General features: G+C 42.7%; 1 protein-coding gene across 1 annotated transcript in view; it reads left to right on the forward strand.

Moving 5' to 3' along the window:
• The window catches only part of LOC139530526 (MAM domain-containing glycosylphosphatidylinositol anchor protein 1-like), a 292,852-nt gene that overhangs the window by 226,925 nt on the left and 43,193 nt on the right, over positions 1–22,734 (forward strand). The window contains exons 12-13 of the mRNA XM_071327017.1: positions 209–357; positions 20,897–21,083. Coding sequence (XP_071183118.1) covers positions 209–357; positions 20,897–21,083 — 336 coding nt within the window. The remainder of the gene's footprint in view (positions 1–208; positions 358–20,896; positions 21,084–22,734) is intronic.

Raw genomic sequence — 22,734 nt, forward strand, 5'->3', positions numbered from 1 at the left:
AGAGAGTTTCGCTTTGGGGAAAATATAGGACTGAAAATTAAGTACATGAAAAGTTTGACAACTTTTACTAATGGACTTAATCTGACCCTCTGATACGCAATAGATAAAAGTATCAAACCAACCAACCAACTGACTCTCCCCCCTCTCTCCTTCCCCCTGTCCTTCTCCCTCTCTCCCTCCCTCACCTCTCCCTCCCCCAACACTGTAGCTCGTCCATACAACGCTGAGTTCTACTTTGACACGCCCAACCCCATCCGCAATCTGAAGGGCAACAACTTCTCCTACAACCTTCAGTGGACCCAGAGAGAGCCCGCGGCTACAGACCGGATCATTGGCTACTGGGTCAACGTTCGCAATGTGAGTCACTCACACAGACACTCACTCACTCACTAGGGATGTGCACAGGGTTTTGAATATTCTCCTTTCCTTTTCTCTACTCTTCCTCTCTATCCTCCCTTCATATTCCCCATCTCCTTCCTTTATTCTTCTTTCTCTCTTTCTCTTAAAGCCTGTGATGAAAAATGACCCCCCCCTAACTATTGGTTGTTGGAATATGGGAACAACATCTGAGAGTGTTTAGGCCTATATGTAAATGTAATCTTAAATTGATTATACGTTAATGTATTTCCTGTCTTGAAGGTAATACGTCATGACATTGCATGTGTTGCAAAATCTATACCTATGTAGCTATGCAAAATGGCAATCCTGCATAGTTGTGTAGCAAAAATATGCAGATGTGTTCAGCCCCACAATTAATTATTAGCCAGCAGCATACCACCCTGCATTCCACTAATGACTTGCCTTTGAAGTTAATAAGCAGGGTTGATCCTGGATGGGAGACCAGATACTGCTGGAAGTGGGTTTTGAGGGCCAGTAGGAGGCACTCTTTCCTCTTCTGTAAAAAACATTGCCCTGTGTAGGGTGCGGTCTTTGGGATTGGGATGTTAAACGGGTCCTATCTGTGGTCACTAAAGATCCCATGGCACTTATCGTAAGAGTAGGGGTGTTAACCCTGGTGTCCTGGTTAACTTCCCAACCTGGCCACCTACTGTAATCATCTGCATCTTCCAATTGGCTCATTCCTCACCCATTTAACTATTCCCCAGGTCGTTGCTGTAAATGAGAATGTGTTCTCAGTCAACTTACCTGGATGCGTTTTTGCGTTGTGAACGTGAATCATAAATACGGCTTTAATGTCTCGGCCCTGAGGTGGTCTTTCTAAGCATCGGTGTAAGGCATTGAGGCAACGTTGTGTGGTGGTTGTTTGTTCACTGGTAATGGCCTGAAGTTGTCTTCCATCAATGATACAACGTAGCCTAGTGGTCTAAAGTACTCCATCGGTACAAACACTCTGAACATGCACGTGAAACGTTGGTTTGACCACTCACTTTCTTCTTCCATTGGGCAAAATTGTAAATTTCAGGTGTGGCAGTTGACAGGACATTGCAATGTTCCCCCTTAGCAACTCTCTCACTCTCTCTCTCACTTTTCCCAACAGCCTCCTAATTTCCCCGTTAACAATGTAATCAGCTATTCATAGAAACCTTGGCCCACAGCAAGAGAAGGAAAGAGAAAGGGAGAGGGGGAAGAGAGAGCGAGAGAGAGAGAGAGAGAAGTAAATATGGGGAAGAGAGGGAAATAAAGGGAAAGAGAGGGAGAGGGGAAGAGAGGAAGTATCTTGATGAATTATACAAGAGCGGCAGTATTCAAAGCAAAAAAGCAAGCACACTCTCTCACATAAACGCACACACACGAACACACAATTGGGGCCAGAGAGGGAGTTAGGGGGCTGGATTAGTCAGCTTGGCTTTATGCAGCTGAAAGCTAAACGCCATGCTCTTTAAAACCCATTCCTTAAGTAAGCATCTGCTGGGAGACACAGGAATTAGCATCTTGCATGCTAGTTGGTAGGATAAGTTTCGTGAATGAGTTTGCAGACTCCTTCTGCTGCTTGGACGTGTACAGTATGCATTGTTGTTGATGCCCAGCTAGCACATAATGTTCTGAGAACCACATGTTTCTTAGAGCATGGTGACAGCATGGTTGCCCTATGGTTATTTTGCACACAACCTTCCCACCATCTTCTGGAAATGGTGCAGGATACCCAGCTAGCACGCAACGTTCTGAGATGGGAATATTTCTTAGCTGGGAATTTCAGTACTTGAGTGTAAATTTCCTAAAAGTTTCCTCATGGTTCTAATTAAAGACATTTTCTCAGACCATTCAGAGAACGTTAACCTTTTCACACATACCAACAAATGGGTGTGATCATTCTACAGTGGTCCCTGCAGCGTACGCTCAAACCAATGTGATTAGAACGTCCAGTTTCGATTGACGCAACAGTCAGCATTTGAGCTAGCCAAACTGTTTTTCACAGAAACATTTTGCACAAACACAGTCCTACAAATGTATGTCCTGAATGTGACACGTTAATTTTTGGATGCAATGTTCAGACATTCACAGAAGTAGCAACAGCATAACACAATCATCCAAACCGGAAAATGTAGGCTACATTAGTCCTTGCGCTAACTGAGGAAAAATTGAAGTAACACAAGTCTTCATATTTAGATAATTCTCGGCTGACAGAAACCACAATATGAATTTGCTAATAGCAATAACTATTTACAATTCATCACATCACGGGTGAGCTCACATTGCTCGAAATAATTGTGTAAAATACTTTCTAAAAATCTAAAGTAATCCGATGACGGGTAGTTTGTGCGCCACCATATTTGTTTTTTTGCGTCAACCAAAGACAAGAAGGGGAGACAAGATGACTTTTGTCTGTTAGCAGTCTGCATGTTGAAGGGGTGTGTCGTCTACGATCATTCACTTCCGGAAGTTTACTTGAAAGATGAGTGAACCATACCTTCACCTCATTATAACATATTTGGTCTGACAGATGTTTACATGACACCCAGATTGCATTGAATAATGTCAACAAACATGGCGCCACACGTAGCTGGCAAATGCCTTAAAGTGCCTTGAAAGGTTGGCCATGGCTCACATCAACACCATCATCCCAGAAACCCTAGACCCACTCCAATTTGCATACCGCCCCAACAGATCCACAGATGATGCAATATCCATTGCACTCCACACTGCCCTTTCCCACCTGGACAAAAGGAACACCTATGTCAGAATGCTATTCATTGACTACAGCTCAGCGTTCGACACCATAGTGCCCTCAACACTCATCAATAAGCTAAGGACCCTGGGACTAAACACCTCCCTCTGCAACTGGATCCTAGACTTCCTGACGGGCCGCTCCCAGGTGGGAAGGGTAGGTAACAACACATCCGCCACGCTGATCCTCAACACAGGGGCCCATCAGGGGTGTGTGCTTAGTCCCCTCCTGTACTCCCTGTTCACTCATGACTGCACGGCCAGGCACAACTCCAACACCATCATTAAATTTGCCGATGACACAACAGCGGTAGGCCTGATCACCGACAATGACGAGACAGCCTATAGGGAGGAGGTCAGAGACCTGGATGTGCAGTGCCAGGACAATAACCTCTCCCTCAACGTGATCAAGACAAAGGAGATGATTGTGGACAACAGGAAAAAGAGGCCCGAGCGCACCCCCATTCTCATCGACAGGGCTGCAGGGGAGCAGGTTGAGAGCTTCAAGTTCCTTGGCATCCACATCAGCAACAAACTAACATGGTCCGAACACACCAAGACAGTCATGAAGAGGGCACGACAAAACCTATTCCCCCTCAGGAGACTGAAGAGGTTTGGCATGGGTCCTCAGATCCTCAAAAAGTTCTACAGCTGGACCATCGAGAGCATCCTGACTGGTTGCATCACTGCCTGGTATTGCAATTGCTCGGCCTCCGACCACAAGGCACTACAGAGGGTAGTGCGTTTCGGCCCAGTACATCACTGGGGCCAAGCTTCCTGCCATCCAGCACCTCTATACCAGGCGGTGTCAGAGGAAGGCCCTAAAAGATGTCAGACTCCAACCACCGTAGTCATAGACTGTTCTCTCTGCTACCGCACGGCAAACGGTAGCGCCGGAGCGCCAAGTCTAGGTCCAAGAGTCTTCTAAACAGCTTCTACCCCCAAGCCATAAGACTCCTGAACATCTAGTCAAATGGCTACCCAGACTATTTGCAGTGCCCCCCCCCCTCACCCCCTCTTTACACCACTGCTACTCTCTGTTGTCATCTATGCATAGTCACATTAATAACTCTACCTACATGTACACACTACCTTAAATGACCGGTGCCCCCGCACATTGACTCTGTATCGGTACCCGCCTGTATATAGTCTCGCTGTTGTCATTTCACTGCTGCTCTTCAATTACTTGTTACTTTTATCTCTTATTCTTACCTGTAATTTTTGAAACTGCATTGTTGGTTAGGGGCTCATAAGTAAGCATTTCACTGTAAGCTCTACACCTGTTGTATTCGGCGCATGTGACTAATAACATTTGAATTGATTTGATGAGTGTCTAGTTTGAGAAACAGATGCCTTACAAGTCCTCAACTGGCAGCTTCATTAAATAGCACCCTCAAAACACCAGTCTCAACGTCAACAGTGAAGAGGCGACTCCGGGATGCTGGCCTTCTAGGCAGAGTTCCTCTGTCCAGTGTCTGTGTTATTTTGCCCATATTAATTTTTTATTTTTATTTGCCAGTCTGAGATATGGCTTTTTCTTTGCAACTCTGCCTAGAAGGCCAGCATCCCGGAGTCGCCTCTTCACTGTTGACGTTGAGACTGGTGTTTTGCGGGTACTATTTAATGAAGCTGCCATTGTTCTCGAGTTCTCGTGAATTGGCACAGCCCAAAAACCGTTCTTAAAATCCATTACTGAGAAAATGTTAGCAGATGTTGGGATGGAAGACAATGGCTTGGAAGGGTCAGCCACTATGGGTGCTACATTTTTAGCTCTATTGTTCACACCACTAAGGTCAACTGTTACCCTATATCCTTCACCCTTCGCTACAGGAAACGTAGGACTGTTACAGCAGCTTGCCTGTTTCACCAAAATTCCTCTCTCCACAAATACTGCCACATCCTCTCCTATAGCTATCTCAGCATCTCTCCTGATGGGGTATTGTTTCTGTGGGGGAGGAGGCTCTGGTTCACAGTCTTTCAAAAACCTGCAATCCAATCTATCAATAGTCATATGTATCCCATTTTGAGTCAAGTTTTGCAAATTCTACCTGTCGTACTTGTGGTGGGTACTCCATCTTCCCTTGTGTAAACACCCATGCTCCAGGGAACATAGCCACAATGTCTAAACCCAATATGGCTTCCTTGACCGGAGCTACTCTTCATTTTGCTGACATTGTTACACAACCAAAGTCAATCGGCAACAGAATAGTGCCGCATGCTGTTTGTTGCACTCCTGAAATCCCATGATAGGGTGCTTTAGCTTCAAATTCAAAATGTTCGGTGATAGAATTTAATTGTGATAGTCTAACAACAGGGCCTTTTTCTGCCCTGTTAGATGGGCAAATTGCTCTACCAGCTCATCTTATGGCTATTGGGGCAGATGGCCTCAGCCTTTGATCTTCCCCCTAGGGCTGTCTTGTGTCCATTTACAGTTGGAAGTTTACATACACCTAAGCCAAACACATTTAAACTCAGTTTTTCACAATTCCTGACATTTAATCCGAGTAAAAATTCCCTATCTTAGGTCAGTTGGGATCACATTCTTAAAATAAAGTGGTGAAATGTCAGAATAATAGGAGAGAGAATGATTTATGTCAGCTTTTATTTCTTTCATCACACTCCCAGTGGGTCAGAAGTTTACATACACTCAATTAGTATTTGATAGCAGTGCATTTAAATAGTTTTATTTGGGTCAAACGTTTTCGGTAGCCGTCCACAAGCCTCCCACAATAAGTTGGGTGAATTTTGGCCCATTCCTCCTGACAAAGCTGGTGTAACTGAGTCAGGTTTGTAGGCCTCCTTGCTCGCACACACTTTTTCAGTTATGCCCACAAAAGTTATATAAGATTGAGGCAGGGCTTTGTGATGCCCACTCCAATACCTTGACTTTGTTGTCCTTAAGCCATTTTGCCACAACTTTGGAAGTATGCTAGGGGTCATTGTCCATTTGGGAGACCCATTTGCTTTCAGTCAGGAAGCTTTAACTTCCTGACTGATGTCTTGAGATGTTGCTTCAATATATCCACATAATTTTCTTCCTCATGATGACATCTATTTTGTGAAGTGCACCAGTCCCTCCTGCAGCAAAGCACCCCCACAACATGATGCCGCCACCCACGTGCTTCAAGTTTGGGATGGTGTTCTTCGGCTTGCAAACCTCCCCCTTTTTCTTACAAACATAACGATGGTCATTATGGCCAAACAGTTCTATTTTTGTTTCATCAGACCAGAAGACATTTCAGCAGTGGCTTCTTCCTTGCTGAGCAGTCTTTCAGGTTATGTCGATATAGGACTCGTTTTACTGTGGATATAGATACTTTTGTACCAGTTTCCCCCAGCATGTTCACAAGGTCCTTTGTTGTTGTTCTGGGATTGATTTGCACTTTTTGCACCAAAGTACGTTCATCTCTAGGAGACAGAACGCGTCTCTTTCCTGAGCGGAAAGACGGCTGCGTGGTCCCATGGTGTTTATATTTGCGTACTATTGTTTGTACAGATGAACATGGTACCTTCAGGCGTTTGGAAATTGCTCCCAAGGATGAATCAGACTTGTGAAGGTCTCCAATCTTTTTTAATGAAGCTGCCAGTTGAGGACTTGTGAGGTGTCAAATCAAATCACATTCTGTTGGTCCCATACACATGGTTTACAACAGATGTTAATGCGAGTGTAGCAAAATGCTCGTGCTTCTAGTTCCGACTATGCAGTAATATCTAACAAGTAATCTGACAAATCTGACAACTACCTAATACAAACAAATGTAAAGAATAGAATGAATGAATAGGATGAATAGAATATGTACATGTAAATATATGGATTAGCGATGCCGTGCGGCATAGGCAAGATGCAGTAGAAGGTAGAATACAGTATATACATATGAGATGAGTAATGTAGGATACGTAAACATTATTAAAGTGGCGTTATTTAAAAAAAAATGTATTTAACTTCTACCGAGTCAGAAACCCGGATCCGGGAGCACCCCCCACCCCCCACCAGTAATGCTGAATAGCATAGCTAGCATAGCGTCACAAGTAAATAGTAGCATCTAAATATCATTCAATCACAAGTCCAAGATACCAGATGAAAGATCCACTTCTTGTGAATCCAGCAATCATTTCTGATTTTTAAAATGTTTTACAGGGAAGACACAATATGTAAATCTATTAGCTAACCACGTTAGCACCTAAAGACACCATTTTTCTTTGTCCGCCATCTTTTATTCGTCCATCAACACCAGTAGCTATCACCAATTCGGCCAAACTAAAGATATTGATAGCCACTAACCAAGAAAAAACCTCATCAGATGACAGTCTGATAACATATTTATTGTATAGGATAGTTTTTGTTAGAAAAATCTGCATATTTCAGGTAGAAATCATAGTTTACAATTGCACCCACCATCACAACTCGACTAGAATAAACTACAGAGAGCAACGTGTATTACCAATTTACTCATCATAAAACATTTCATAAAAATAGACAAAGCATACGCGAATGGAAAGACACAGATCTTGTGAATTCAGACAATATTTCAGATTTTCTAAGCGTTTTACAGCGAAAACACAATAAATCGTTATATTAGCATACCACATGTGCACATACGTTACCCCAGCATTGAATCCAAGGCAACGGGAGCGATAACAGTTATGATCACCAAAATATATTAATTTTTTCACTAACCTTCTCAGAATTCTTCCGATGACACTCCTGTAACATCATATTACACACATACATATAGAGTTTGTTCGAAAATGTGCATATTTAGCCACAAAAAAACGTGGTTATACAATGTAGAATAGTAGCAAAACTGGCCTGAAAATGTCGGTGCGCTATCTTTGAGAGTGATCTAGTCTAATACGATAGCTAATCATAAACGTGACTAAAAAATACAGGGTTGACAGGAATCGAAAGACAAATTAGTTCTTAATGCAATCGCTGACTTACATTTCTAAAATTATCCTTACTGTGCAATACCGGGTCGCGCCAAAGCGAAGCTACATCATAACAAACATGGCGATATGATGCGTTTAAAATTTTTCAACAGAAACAGCGATTTATCATCATAAATAGTGTCCTACCTGTGAGCTGTTCTTCCATCAGAATCTTGGCCAATGTATCCTTTCTCCGGTCTAATCGTCTTTTGGTCGAAAGATGTCCTCTTGTCCACGTCGAAATGGCCAACTAACGTTCGGTATGTACAGGAAAGCGTGCCCAGCTCATGGAAGAGCGTTGCACAAATAAATGTCCTCAAAATCGCACTAAACGGATATAAATTGCTATAAAACGGTTTAAATTAACTACCTTATGATGTTTTTAACACCTATAACAAGTAAAAACATGACCGGCGATATATAAGTGGCTAAACCAACGCTTGGAAAGAGAGAGAGTCCGACGTCCATCTTGCGTGAGGCGCAGCGGGAAAAGAACTGGTTAGCATCCGGGTCTTTTCTGATTTATAGTGGCCCGTGATCGCGCAATCGACTCCATTCAAATTGTCACCTCTTACTGACATCTAGAGGAAGGCATGGGCAGTGTTTGTATCCTCATAGGATTTACAGGGACTTTAAAACTGACCTGGGACCAGAGGCCAAAATGTCTGAAATCTCACTCCATATCAGGAAAAGTGCTGTAGAATGGGTTCTGTTTCACTCAGAGACATAATTCAAACGGCTATAGAAACTAGAGAGTGTTTTCTATCCAATAATAACTATAATATGCATATTGTACGAGCAAGAATTGAGTATGAGGCAGTTTAATTTGGAGACGATAAATGCTAATGTTGAAACAGAACCCCCTATATTGAGAAAAGGTTAAGTCCATTTATTTAAGCGGGCATAGATTTGAGTCTGTATGTTGGCAGCAGCCTATATGTTAGCGATGGCTGTTTAACATTTAAGTCATTTAGCAGACGCTCTTATCCAGAGCGACTTACAAATTGGTGCATTCACCTTATGATATCCAGTGGAACAACCACTTTACAATAGTGCATCTAACTCTTTTAAAGGGGGGGGGGGGGTTAGAAAGATTACTTTATCCTATCCTAGGTATTCCTTAAAGAGATGGGGTTTCAGGTGTCTCCGGAAGGTGGTGATTGACTCCGCTGACCTGGCGTCGTGAGGGAGTTTGTTCCACCATTGGGGTGCCAGAGCAGCGAACAGTTTTGACTGGGCTGAGCGGGAACTGTACTTCCTCAGAGGTAGGGAGGCGAGCAGGCCAGAGGTGGATGAACGCAGTGCCCTTGTTTGGGTGTAGGGCCTGATCAGAGCCTGAAGGTACGGAGGTGCCGTTCCCCTCACAGCTCCGTAGGCAAGCACCATGGTCTTGTAGCGGATGCGAGCTTCAACTGGAAGCCAGTGGAGAGAGCGGAGGAGCGGGGTGACGTGAGAGAACTTGGGAAGGTTGAACACCAGACGGGCTGCGGCGTTCTGGATGAGTTGTAGGGGTTTAATGGCACAGGCAGGGAGCCCAGCCAACAGCGAGTTGCAGTAATCCAGACGGGAGATGACAAGTGCCTGGATAAGGACCTGCGCCGCTTCCTGTGTGAGGCAGGGTCGTACTCTGCGAATGTTGTAGAGCATGAACCTACAGGAACGGGTCACCGCCTTGATGTTAGTTGAGAACGACAGGGTGTTGTCCAGGATCACGCCAAGGTTCTTAGCACTCTGGGAGGAGGACACAATGGAGTTGTCAACCGTGATGGCGAGATCATGGAACGGGCAGTCCTTCCCCGGGAGGAAGAGCAGCTCCGTCTTGCCGAGGTTCAGCTTGAGGTGGTGATCCGTCATCCACACTGATATGTCTGCCAGACATGCAGAGATGTGCAGAGATTTAACAGTCTGATGGCCTTGAGATAGAAGCTGTTTTTCAGTCTCTCGGTCCCAGCTTTGATGCACCTGTACTGACCCTGCCTTCTGGATGATAACGGGGTGAACAGGCAGTGGCTCGGCTGGTTGTTGTCCTTGATGATATTTTTGACCTTCCTATGACATTGGGTGCTGTAGGTGTCCTGGAGGGCAGGTAGTTTGCCCCGATGATGCGTTGGGTAGACCGCACTACCCTCTGGAGATCCTTGCGGTTGAGGGCGGTGCAATTGCCGTACCAGGCGGTGATACAGCCCGACAGCATGCTCTCGACTGTGCATCTGTAAAAATGTGTGATTGTTTTTGACAAGCCAAATTTCTTCATCCTCCTGAGGTTGAAGAGGCGCTGTTGCGCCTTCTTCACCACGCTGTCTGTGTGGGTGGACCATTTCAGTTTGTCAGTAATATGTACGCCGAGGAACTTAAAACTTTCCACCTTCACCGCTACTGTCCCGTCGATGTGGATAGGGGGCTGCTCCCTCTGCTGTTTCCTGTAGTCCACGATCATCTCCTTTGTTTGTTGACGTTGAGTTAGAGGTTATTTTCCTGACATCACACTCTGAGGGCCCTCACCTCCTCCCTGTAGGCAATCTCTTCGTTGTTGGTTATCAGGCCTACCACTGTCGTCTCGTCTGCAAACTTGATGATTGAGTTGGAAGCGTGCATGGCCACGCAATCATGGGTGAACAGGGAGTACAGGAGAGAGCTGAGAACGCACCCTTGTGGGGCCCCAGTGTTGAGGATCAACGGGGTGGAGATGTTGTTTCCTACCTTCACTTCCTGGGGACGGCCCGTCAGAAATTCCAGGACCCAGTTGCACAGGGCGGGGTCGAGACCCAGTGTCTCGAGCTTAATGACGAGTTTGGAGGGTACTATGGTGTTAACTTCTACTTGCATCCCGGATCCGGGAGCACCCCCATCAGTAAGAAAAGCTGACTAGCATAGCCTAGCATAGCGCCACAAGTAAATACTAGCATCTAAATATCATTAAATCACAAGTCCAAGACACCAGATGAAAGATACAGATCTTGTGAATCCAGCCATCATTTCTGATTTTTAAAATGTTTTACAGGGAAGACACAATATGTAAATCTATTAGCTAACCACGATAGCAAAAGACACAACTTTTTTTTCTCCACCATTTTTTTCCTGCATAGGTAGCTATCACAATTTCGACCAACAGCTGAGCTGTAATCAATGAACAGCATTCTTACATAGGTATTCCTGTTGTCCAGATGGGATAGGGCAGTGTGCAGTGTGATGGCGATTGCATCGTTAGTGGACATATGGAGGCGGTAAGCAAATTGGAATGGGTCTAGGGTATCAGGTAGGGTGGAGGTGATATGATCCTTGACTAGTCTCTCAAAGCACTTCATGATGACAGAAGTGCGTGCAATGGGGCGATAGTCATTTAGTTCAGTTACCTTTGCTTTCTTGGGAACAGGAACAATGGTGGCCGTCTTGAATCATGTGGGGACAACAGACTGGGATAGGGATTGGTTGAATATGTCTGTAAACACACCAGCCAGCTGGTCTGCACTTTCTTTGAGAACGCGGCTAGGGATGCCGTCTGTGCCGGCAGTCTTGCGGGGCTTAACACGTTTAAATGTTATACTCACGTTGGCAATGGAGAAGGAGAGCCCACATGCTTTGGTAGCGGGCCATGTCAGTGGCACTGTATTGTCCTCAAAGCCAACAAAGAAATTGTTTAATTTGTCTGGGAGCAAGACATCGATGTCCGCGACGGGGCAGGTTTTCTTTTTGTAATCCGTGATTGACTGTAGACCCTGCCACATACGTCTCATGTTTGAGCCGTTGAATTATAACTCTACTTTATCTCTATACTGACGCTTTGCTTGTTTGATTGCTTTGCGTAGGGAATAGCTGCATTGTTTGTATTCGGTCATGTTTCCGGTCTCCTTGCCATGATTAAAAGCGGTGGTTCGCGCTTTCAGTTTTGCACGAACGCTGCCATTAATCCACAGTTTCTGGTTATGGAAGGTTTTAATAGTCACAGCGGGTACAACATCTCCGATGCACTTGCTAATAAACTCGCTCACAGAGTCAGCGTATACATCAATGTTGTTGTCTGAGGCCCTCCGGAGCATATCCCAGGCCACGTGATCCAGGCAATCTTGAAGCGTGGAGTCCGATTGGTCAGACCAGCGTTGTATGGACCTGAGCACGGGCGTTTCCTGTTTTAGTTTCTGTCTATAGGCTGGGAGCAACAAAATGGATTCATGGTTAGATTTGCCGAAGGCAGGGCACGGGAGGGCTTTGTATGCATCGCGGAAGTTCGAGTAGCAATGATCCAGAATTCTGCCAGCTCGTGTCACGGATTCGATATGCTGATATAATTTAGGGAGTATTGATCTTAGGGTAGCTTTGTTAAAAATCCCCAGCTACAATGAATGCAGCCTCAGGATGTATGGTTTCCAGTTTACATGGAGTGAAGTTCTTTCAGGCCCGACGAGGTATCTGCTTGGGGGGGATATACACGGCTGTGACTATAATCGAAGAGAATTCTCTTGGAAGATAATGTGGTCGGCTGTAACGGCAGTGTAACAGGGATCGGACCAACACGCAGCGTAGCCAGTGCTCAACATGTTTAATAAAACGATAAACAGTGAACACTTAACACGATACAAAATAACAAATGTGGCAAACCGATACAGCCCTATCTGGTGCAGAGAAAACACAAAGACAGGAAACAACCACCCACCAACCCCAACACAAAACAAGCCACCTATATATGATTCCCAATCAGAGACAACACAAAACACCTGCCTCTGATTGAGAACCATATTAGGGCAAACATAGAAACAGACAAACTAGACACACAACATAGAATGCCCACCCAGCTCACGTCCTGACCAACACTAAAACAAGCAAAACACACAAGAACTATGGTCAGAACGTGACATCGGCATTTGATTGCAAGGAATTCTAGGTCAGGTGAACAAAAGGACTTGAATTCCTGTATGTTGTTGTGATTACACCATGAGTCGTTAATCATAAGACATCCAGCCCCGCCCTTCTTCTTACCAGAGAGATGTATGTTTCTGTCGGAGCGATGCGTGAAGAAACCGGGTGGCTGTACCGACTCTGACAACGTATCCCGAGTGAGCCATGTTTCCGTGAAACAGAGAATGTTACAATCTCTGATGTCTCTCTGGAAGGCAACTCGTGCCCTAATTTCATCCACCTTGTTATCTAGAGATTGGACATTGGTGAGAAATATGCTAGGAAGCAGTGGATGGTGTGCTTACCTTCTGAGTCTGACCAGTAGGCCGCTCCGTCTGCCTCTCCTGCGGCGACCGCGTTGTTTTTAGGGTCGGCCTCTGGGATAAGATCGCATGTCCAGGGTGGAGGTTCGAAACAAAGGATCCGCTTCGGGAAAGACGTATTCCTGGTCGTAATGATGGTAAGTTGACATCGCTTTTATATCCTTGAATTCCTGTATGTTGTTGTGATTACACCATGAGTCGTTAATCATAAGACATCCAGCCCCGCCCTTCTTCTTACCAGAGAGATGTATGTTTCTGTCGGAGCGATGCGTGAAGAAACCGGGTGGCTGTACCGACTCTGACAACGTATCCCGAGTGAGCCATGTTTCCGTGAAACAGAGAATGTTACAATCTCTGATGTCTCTCTGGAAGGCAACTCGTGCCCTAATTTCATCCACCTTGTTATCTAGAGATTGGACATTGGTGAGAAATATGCTAGGAAGCAGTGGATGGTGTGCTTACCTTCTGAGTCTGACCAGTAGGCCGCTCCGTCTGCCTCTCCTGCGGCGACCGCGTTGTTTTTAGGGTCGGCCTCTGGGATAAGATCGCATGTCCAGGGTGGAGGTTCGAAACAAAGGATCCGCTTCGGGAAAGACGTATTCCTGGTCGTAATGATGGTAAGTTGACATCGCTTTTATATCCAATAGTTCTTCCCGGCTGTATGTAATAACACTTGATGATTTTCTGGGCTAGCAATGTAAGTACATAAAAAAACAAATAACTGCGAGGCAACCATCTCTGTCGGCGCCATCTTGCAATGTCTGTTTGTCATTTACAACATTAACAATGTCTACACTGTATTTCTGATCAATTTGATGTTATTTTAATTGACAAAAAATGTAGTCATTCAAAGACAAGAACATTTCTAGGTGAACCCAACCTTTTTAACGGTAGTGTACATGTAGGTATAGGTAAAGTGACTATGCATAGATAATAAACAGAGAGTATCAGCAAAACTCTAAACACGAAAAGACAAAAACACATGCAAAATGTAAGAAAAAAGACATTGGGCTGCATCCTGCCTCTTATTTTGGTCTGGCCACAGCACCTCATCTACATCACAAGCGATGTTCTCCCTGGCTAAACAGCGGGGAAAGAATCTTCTGGAGTGACGATCCAGCCGCAGAAAGCCCCCACATCAGCTACACCACATGCATCCTCCATTGCCTGGAGAAGAGGCATGCGAGCGGGGGGAAGCCGGTCATACATCTTCATTTTGGTTTAGGAATGGGGAATATGGTGGGAGGTATAGAACAATACATTGTGGGTGGTCGATGAACCAGTTGCGGACCAGAGCAGCCTGGTGGAAACTCACGTTGTCCCAGATGACAACATACCTGGGCTGCTCTGGTTCACCCCTCTGCTCGGCTGGAATGAGGATGCCATGTAGTGTGTCCAGGAATTTGATGAGAAGGGCGGTGTTATAGGGATCAAGCTTAGCATGGTGATGGAGAATGCCTTGCTGGCTAACGGCTGCGCAAATGGTGATATTCCCTCCACGCTGTCCAGGGACATTCACAATGGCACGGTGGCCAATAATGTTCCGTCCCCTTCTTTTGATAGAGTTTATCTTGGCTATCCTCAAACATTTGCCTAGCTGATGGGTCCAATTTGATCCTCTTGTTTTGATGTGTTTTGACTGATGTCATGTCTATGCTAATAAGGCAAACATGTGGTAGCTAACCAACAACTATAAAAATGTATTTGAGAGACAGGCGCTCATTTTGCAAATGTATTTATGTTTTCAATAAACATTTGGAGACTAAATATAGTTTACATGTTGTCAAAAGTCTAAGCCAACCCCGTCTGTTTTGCCCCATTGTTGCGCATACATCGGTTTTGTTGCTAAATAACCAACCCTTCTAGAGCAACTCTGCAAAAAATGATTGACTGGGTCTGTAGCAACATGACCAAAATAACTAACAACCACATTTTTGTCCAGACTATATCTTCTGGTGGAAGGTGGTGGTACTTATCAAAATAACATTTTAATAAAAATATGTACACAGTAAAACATTTCATGTGGTTTTTACAGTAAATCTCTGGCAGCACAGCAGCCAGTAGGTTACTGTAAATTTACAGTAGAATACTGGCAGCACAGAAGCCAGTAAAGTACTGTAGATTTACAGGACCTTTACTGAAACACAAATATACAGCATATAACTGTAACACCTGACTACAGAAACTGCTGTATTTCAAAAATGTACAGTGCATTACTGGAAGTACAGTGGTTAGTATACTGTTACAGATTTACAGTGCAGGCAGCGAATGCCAACTATGGGTAATATTTCTGTTACATGTATTTGATATCGGTATTTCAATACGTTCAATGTCCATTTTGTATTTCACTGGCCTGAAGTACAATTCATGTATTTTGTAACAGCTTAATAAGAATACATATATTTTGTATTTTCTAATACAAAACAAACTTGCAAGTAGCCCGCTTAACTACAACATCATTCTCGGTAACAGTAAAAAATGTACTTGCTATGACTGTTATATGTTCTTGTTTATCTACCTTAGTTTAATGCACTGACTGTAAGTCACTCTGAACAAGAGCATCTGCTAAATGGCCAAAATGTAAAAGTTTAAATTAACACTTGCAAACCACACTACTGGGTACTATTTTAATGGGTGCCGCCCCCCAAACAAGGCCAAATTTGGTCAAAATGCAAATAGTTTGAGGGCAGAGCTGATTAGAATAATACCCAGCAGTGTGCTTTGCAAGTGTTCATTTTTACATTTACATTTTGGTCATTTAAGCAGATGCTCTTGTCCAGTGCATTAAACTAAGGTTGATAAACAAAAAGTCACCGTCATAGCAAGTAAAACGTTTCTGTAACCGTTATTGAGAATGTTGTTGTAGTTAATAATACGTTGGACTTCAAGGTGTTTTATTTTCGTAACAAAATACTTTTTTTATGTAGTTTTGCCAAGTATGTTAATGTGATATTCACAGTGACTTGCTGCCATCTTCCTGTAAGTTGCTGTAGTATATGAGCAGTGATACAGTACAACACTGTAAAATCAGCCTAATTTACTGTAAGTAAGTAAATGCCACTGTGATCATAATGTCATAACTGTAATTACATGGCTTTGGTGCAAGGAGGTTGGCTGCTAAATATGTGTAGATTAGAGCATATTTGGTGTTTCATATCACTTGCACTTTCAGAGGCCTAAACAAAGGTTTACAATCTGGCTGTGATTATAGGGGAAAGAAAACATGCCAAAACGGACTTGTCAAAACACTCACCCGGGTAAAGGTTCAAGACTTGCTACCACTTTCATCTGTCCCCAACATACATTAAATTGTTTTTTATTTGTTTTTTATTTTCCATTTAACCTTTATTTAACTAGGCATGTCATTTAACAAATTCTTATTTACAATGACGGCCTATCAAAAGGCAAAAGCCCTCCTGTGGGAACGGGGCCTGGGATACAATAGAAATAGAGGAGAAAACACACATCACAACAAGAGAGACAACACAACACCACATAAAGAGAGACCTAAGACAACAACATAGCAAGGCAGCAACACATGACAACACAGCATGGTAGCAACACAACATAACAACAACATGGTAACAACACAACATGGTAGCAGCACCAAACATGGTACAAACATTATTGGGCACAGACAACAGCACAAAGGTTAAGAAGGTAGAGACAACAATACATCATACAAAGCAGCCACAACTGTCGGTAAGAGTGTCCATGATTGAGTCTTTGAATGAAGAGATTAAGATAAAACTGTCCAGTTTGAGTGTTTGTTGCAGCTCGTTCCAGTCGCTAGCTGCTGCGAACTGAAAAGAGGAGCGACCCAGGGATGTGCGTGCTTTGGGGACATTTAACAGAATGTGCCTGGCAGAACGGGTGTTGTATGTGGAGGATGAGGGCTGCAGTAGGTATCTCAGATAAGGGGGAGTGAGGCCTAAGAGGGTTTTATAAATAAGCATCAACCAGTGGGTCTTGGGACGGGTATACAGAGATGACCATTTTACAGAGGAGTATAGAGTGCAGTGATGTGTCCTATAAGGAGCATTGGTGGCAAATCTGTTGGCCGAATGGTAAAGAACATCTAGCCGCTCGAGAGCACCCTTACCTGCCAATCTATACATTATGTCTCCGTAATCTAGGATGGGTAGGATGATCATCTGAATCAGGGTTAGTTTGGCAGCAGGGGTGAAAGAGGAGCGATTACGATAGAGGAAACCAAGTCTAGATTTAACTTTAGCCTGCAACTTTGATATGTGCTGAGAGAAGGACAGTGTAAGAGAATGCTGTACTCCACAGAATACAGTACCATACTGTATTTTTGGAATCTAAAAACCTTGTTATATAAATCTACAATAACTTACTGGCTACTGTGTCTAGCCATACTCCCAAGTACTCCAAAGTTAGGGCACTACTACCACATGTCAGTTCAATTTGTATAGCATTCTCACTAACAAGTGCAACAAATATAGCCACGTACAAGGCATGCCTCGGAAAATATGTTCATGAGCCAACGATTCTTTCCCTCCCACAACATTTTTCCACAAGGCACCATAACTTACAGAACGCTGCAGTAAATATACAGCAAAACGGTACTTTATTGTTAAATGATGTTGTAATAAAGTTAGAGCAATTGCTAACAATGAATATGGAATTATATTTTACAGCATACAAATTCTATTTTTTTGCACTTGCAGGCCCTTAAGAAAGGCTTCTAAGCTGACAGTGACTACTCGGCAAACAGATCAAAAGAACAGGGCAAAACTTTTGACACTTACTGCCGCTTTGATCGGTCTCCTATACAGTACACCATACAACATTAGATAACTGCTACCACATTTCAGTTAAATTGGTACATCACTCTCACTAAGAGGTGCACCAAGTATAGCCTCTTACAAGGGACACCTCAAAATATGTTAATGAGCCATAAACAACAATACCATGCACCCACTAGTATTCAAAAGGTTTATGGCACTCCAAAAATGGTACTTTAGTCTGTAGTGGTACTGAATTATAGTAAATAAGTGGCAGCACAGTAGCCAGTAAGTTATTGTAGATTTATATAACAAGGTTTTTAGATTCCAAAAATACAGTATGGGACTGTATTCTGTGGAGTACAGCATTCTCTCAATTTTTATTTAACCTTTATTTTAACAGGGAAAACATATTGAGACCTAGATCTCTTTTACAGAGGTGCTCTGTATACACAACATAACTATAGACGTTATACCCAGACATATACACATTAATGTACAGAAATACAGTCATGCGAAGCACAAAATGTGACTCACCACCTGGATTCGGTATTATGTAGCCAAACTCACTTTTGAGAAAATGGCCTTTGATTGTTTTGGTATCTAGTGATCTAGTATCTTAGCTAGCTAACATTAGGCTCTAACTAGAAAAGCAAACGGCTCTGGGAAACGAATAACGTAAACTCACCCCATTCAGTACAAATGTGTGCAAACGCAACATTCAAACGAGGCTACAAAGAAAACTAATGGGACTGTAGTGACTGTGTTGACTTCAAAATCGGGGGTGTGAACTAGGTTTCTATTCAAGTGTTGATCGACATGGTAATGGCTCTATAGTATTGGAGAAAAGTTGAAAAAACTGACCCTCCGTTACATCGTTACATCGTTACATCGTGACGTGTCATGCCGTGTCATGCCGTAACGTTATGCGTATAAAGCAACTATTTCTGTCTTACAATCTCTCTCCACCAGGTGTAGCACTTCTCTCATCCTTTAAAAACAAGAAATGAACAGTGGGGGTAAAGGGGCATGTTGTTCATCTGAAACATCCTTACGAGAGTTTGAAAACATGTATTTAGTTTCCCCTGTATACGCACAAGTTTTAAATCAGCAAGGGGTTCCTGCATAGCTATAAAATGTGACTGTAGTTTTGACACCGCTAAATCAACTGTCGGGGCAATAGTATGCATCCCAAAATTGACTCCTGTGGTACACCTTTATGTACATCGAGCAATTCTCGCTTAACCTCATCAATCACAATGGCCCGACTTCTGTCACTAAGATAAAACAGATGGAACAAATATAGCCCCTTACAAGGCACGCCTCAAAATATGTTAATGAGCCAGAGAGTCTTTCTCCGCCCACCACATTTTCCCACAATGCGCCATCATTCACAGTATGCTGCTGTAAATATACAGCAAAACAGGTAATACAGTACTTTACTGTAAAATGGTATTGTAAAATTAAAGCAATTTCTGTCATTTTACAGCAGTGTTGCGGAATGCCATTGAGCCCCCCATATTACTGTACTGTCATATAGAATAACAGTAGCTAACTGTAAATGTTTTGCTGTAAATTTACATCAATTTGTTAACGTAATTCATTGTTTTTGAATATGTTGGTAACAGTTTTATGAAAGTAATAAGGCACGTGAGGCAGTGCTGTATCATGAATACAGTCACAAGTAAATTAATTGGCTGACTGGCCCTCCGCTATCGTGTTGGACCAAACAACGCCATTTACCTGTGACTGTATTCAGAAAACCATCATGGGGGAAGTTAGGTACTATGGTAAATGTATTCATTTTATGCAAATGTATGCACATTTAAATAATTTTATAGTTCAAAAACGATTTATTTATTTAATTGTATTTAATTGACTTTTTTACAGTTGATCTAGTGTCTGTAGCTTAAACGGTTATAGAGCTGTACCATTTTGAAAACCAACCGCTATAGGCTGCCATTGACAGCTATGTTGTTTTATGCATTTTCAAATAGTTATAATGCACGGTAATAATGTTTAGTGTCAGGACTTTCCTGAAATCAGACTTTCCTGAAAAAAACATGGAACTTAATACAAAAACTGTTTTTGTATTAAGTGAAATAATAGCTTTTGTCTAAAGCCAAAGAATCCAGGAAATTCTAAAGCTAATTTGAGTTACTAGAATACTGTAGCTTTATTGATCTACTGTTCTTCAACAACAGATGTACTCACATTGGATGGGTTGATTATGATTCAAACCTTCTCTCAATCAGCCTAATACATACTCTTACATGCATCTTAAAGTTGATTGCCAAACGCCATATAAAGTCCAAAAAAGAAGAAGAAGACTGAAGGAGGAGCGATTACTAGAAACTGACTAGGTTTATTATTTTATCTGTGGATTAATTGTCAGAGTAGAGGACCTTGTGCATTTCAGGTAAAATAACAACGCAATGTTTATATCCCATGACAAATCAGCTAGCAAAAGCAAGCTAGCTAGTTAAATTGCCATACATGTTTAATGCTTTTCGACCTGTCCCCAAATGAATATATTTGGTTCAGAGCTCGTTTTGACATTTCAACCTGCATGTCATGATCACATCTGGTGTGGATGGACAAAATCAACATTTGTGCGATGGCGCATGCGGACGCACGCACGTGCCCCGGGTCTAGTCAGTAGGGTTACACCATTAAGGTACTTGGTAATGTGAACGTGTTTTTTCATCCCATTCCACTCATTTAAATGTTACTGGGAGGTAAGTTTCAAACGGCTTTACTATATACGTATATCAGTTAGGCGAGTTAAACCCACCATTATCTGTTGGGTCCCATTTCTCACCACCCCCCCCCCCCCCCTCTTTCTATCCTACTCTCTGTTTCCCCCTGATGAAGCAGAATGAAAAGATGAATCAGATGAACCTGTTCTCCAAGCAGATCGACAATAAGGAGCCGGTGAAGGGCGGCCTCATGTCCTACATCCTGACTGACCTGAAGATCCCCCTCTCCTATGAAATCCGCCTGGCCCCCATCACCACCTACAGCACAGGAGACTATGTCAGTCGCACCATCAAGTACTCAGAGCGTGAGTAGTGCCCGGTGACTGGCTTGCACCTGGAGCCAAAATGGACACTCTTTAGTTAGTGTCTAATGATAATAATAACTCATCCGTAGCTGGCCAAGCAGGGTTGGGTTCAATAGCATTTTAATTACAGTCAATTCAGAAAGTAAACCAACTTCTAATTCCAAATATTCCTATTTGAAAAGCATTTAATTTGAATTTCATTATACTTCCTGAATTGACTGGAATTGAAATGGAATTGACCCCGACCCTGTGGCCAAGTAGGCCCTTTTTGTTATGTTAATTTAGGCAATTATTTAAATACATTTTAAAATGTGTGCTACTACCAGGGTTGGGTAGGTTACTTTCTACCTGTCCAAAATTGTAATCAGTAACGTAACTTTTGGATTACCCAAACTCAGTAACGTAATCTGATTACATTCAGTTACTTTTAGATGACTTTCCCCTTAAGAGGCATTAGAAGAAGACAAAAAATGTATGTTATTAATTGAACCACATCTATTGCAGTTGAAATCAACATTAAAGTTTACATAGCTGGCCATATATGGATGTTACATTTTACTTTATGGGTTGGCTATGTAGGCTTCTTCTAACCCATTGCTTTCTACTACATATAATAATACAATTAAATGATATCTTTACATTGAAAACCAAACTCTATCAGAATTACAGTCATTCCAATTAATGTTATACCCCTTGATCTTCAAGAATAGGACTTGGAAACATGGAAGTATAGATTAGCCAAAAATCTCACATTTGGACTCATCAGACCAAAGGACAGATTTCCACCGGCGTAATCTTCATTGCTTGTGTTTATTGGCCCAAGCAAGTCTCTTATTATTATTTTTGGAGTCCTTTAGTAGTGGTTTCTTTGCATCAATTCAACCATGAAGGCCTGATTCACGCAGTCTCCTCTGAACAGTTGATGTTGAGATGTGTCTGTTGCTTGAACTCTGTGAAGAATTTATTTGGGCTGCAATTTCTGAGGCTAGTAACTGTAATGAATTTATCCTCTCAGAGGTAACTGGGTCTTCCTTTCCTGTGGCTGTCATCATGAGAGCCAGTTTCATCATAGCGCTTGATGGTTTTTGCGACTGCACTTGAACATTTTTTCAAAGTTATTGACATTTTCCGGATTGATTGACCTTCATGTCTTAAAGTAATGATGGACTGTCGTTTCTCTTTGCTTAATTGAGGTGTTTTTTTTAACTATAATATGGACTTGGTCTTTTACCAAATAGTGCTATCTTCTGTACAAGTGATTGGCTAAAACGCATTAACCTCTAACGAGCCTCTACCCCGGGTCCGGGATCACCCCCCATCCCCCCACACACTGATTAGCATAGCTAGCATAGCTTCACAAGTAGATAGTAGCATCTAAATATCATTAAATCACAAGTCCAAGACACCAGATGAAAGATACAGATCTTGTGAATAAAGCCACCATTTCAGATTTTTAAAATGTTTTACAGGGAAGACAAAATATGTAAATCTATTAGCTAAACACGTTAGCAAAATACACAATTTCTTTGTCCACCATTTTTTCTCTCCACCAGTAGCTATCACCAATTCGGCTAAACTAAGATATTGATAGCCAATAACCTATAAAGAACCTCATCAGATGACAGTCTGATAACATATTTATGGTATAGGA

This window comes from Salvelinus alpinus, chromosome 9, assembly GCF_045679555.1.
Source record: "Salvelinus alpinus chromosome 9, SLU_Salpinus.1, whole genome shotgun sequence".
Taxonomy (NCBI): domain Eukaryota; kingdom Metazoa; phylum Chordata; class Actinopteri; order Salmoniformes; family Salmonidae; genus Salvelinus; species Salvelinus alpinus.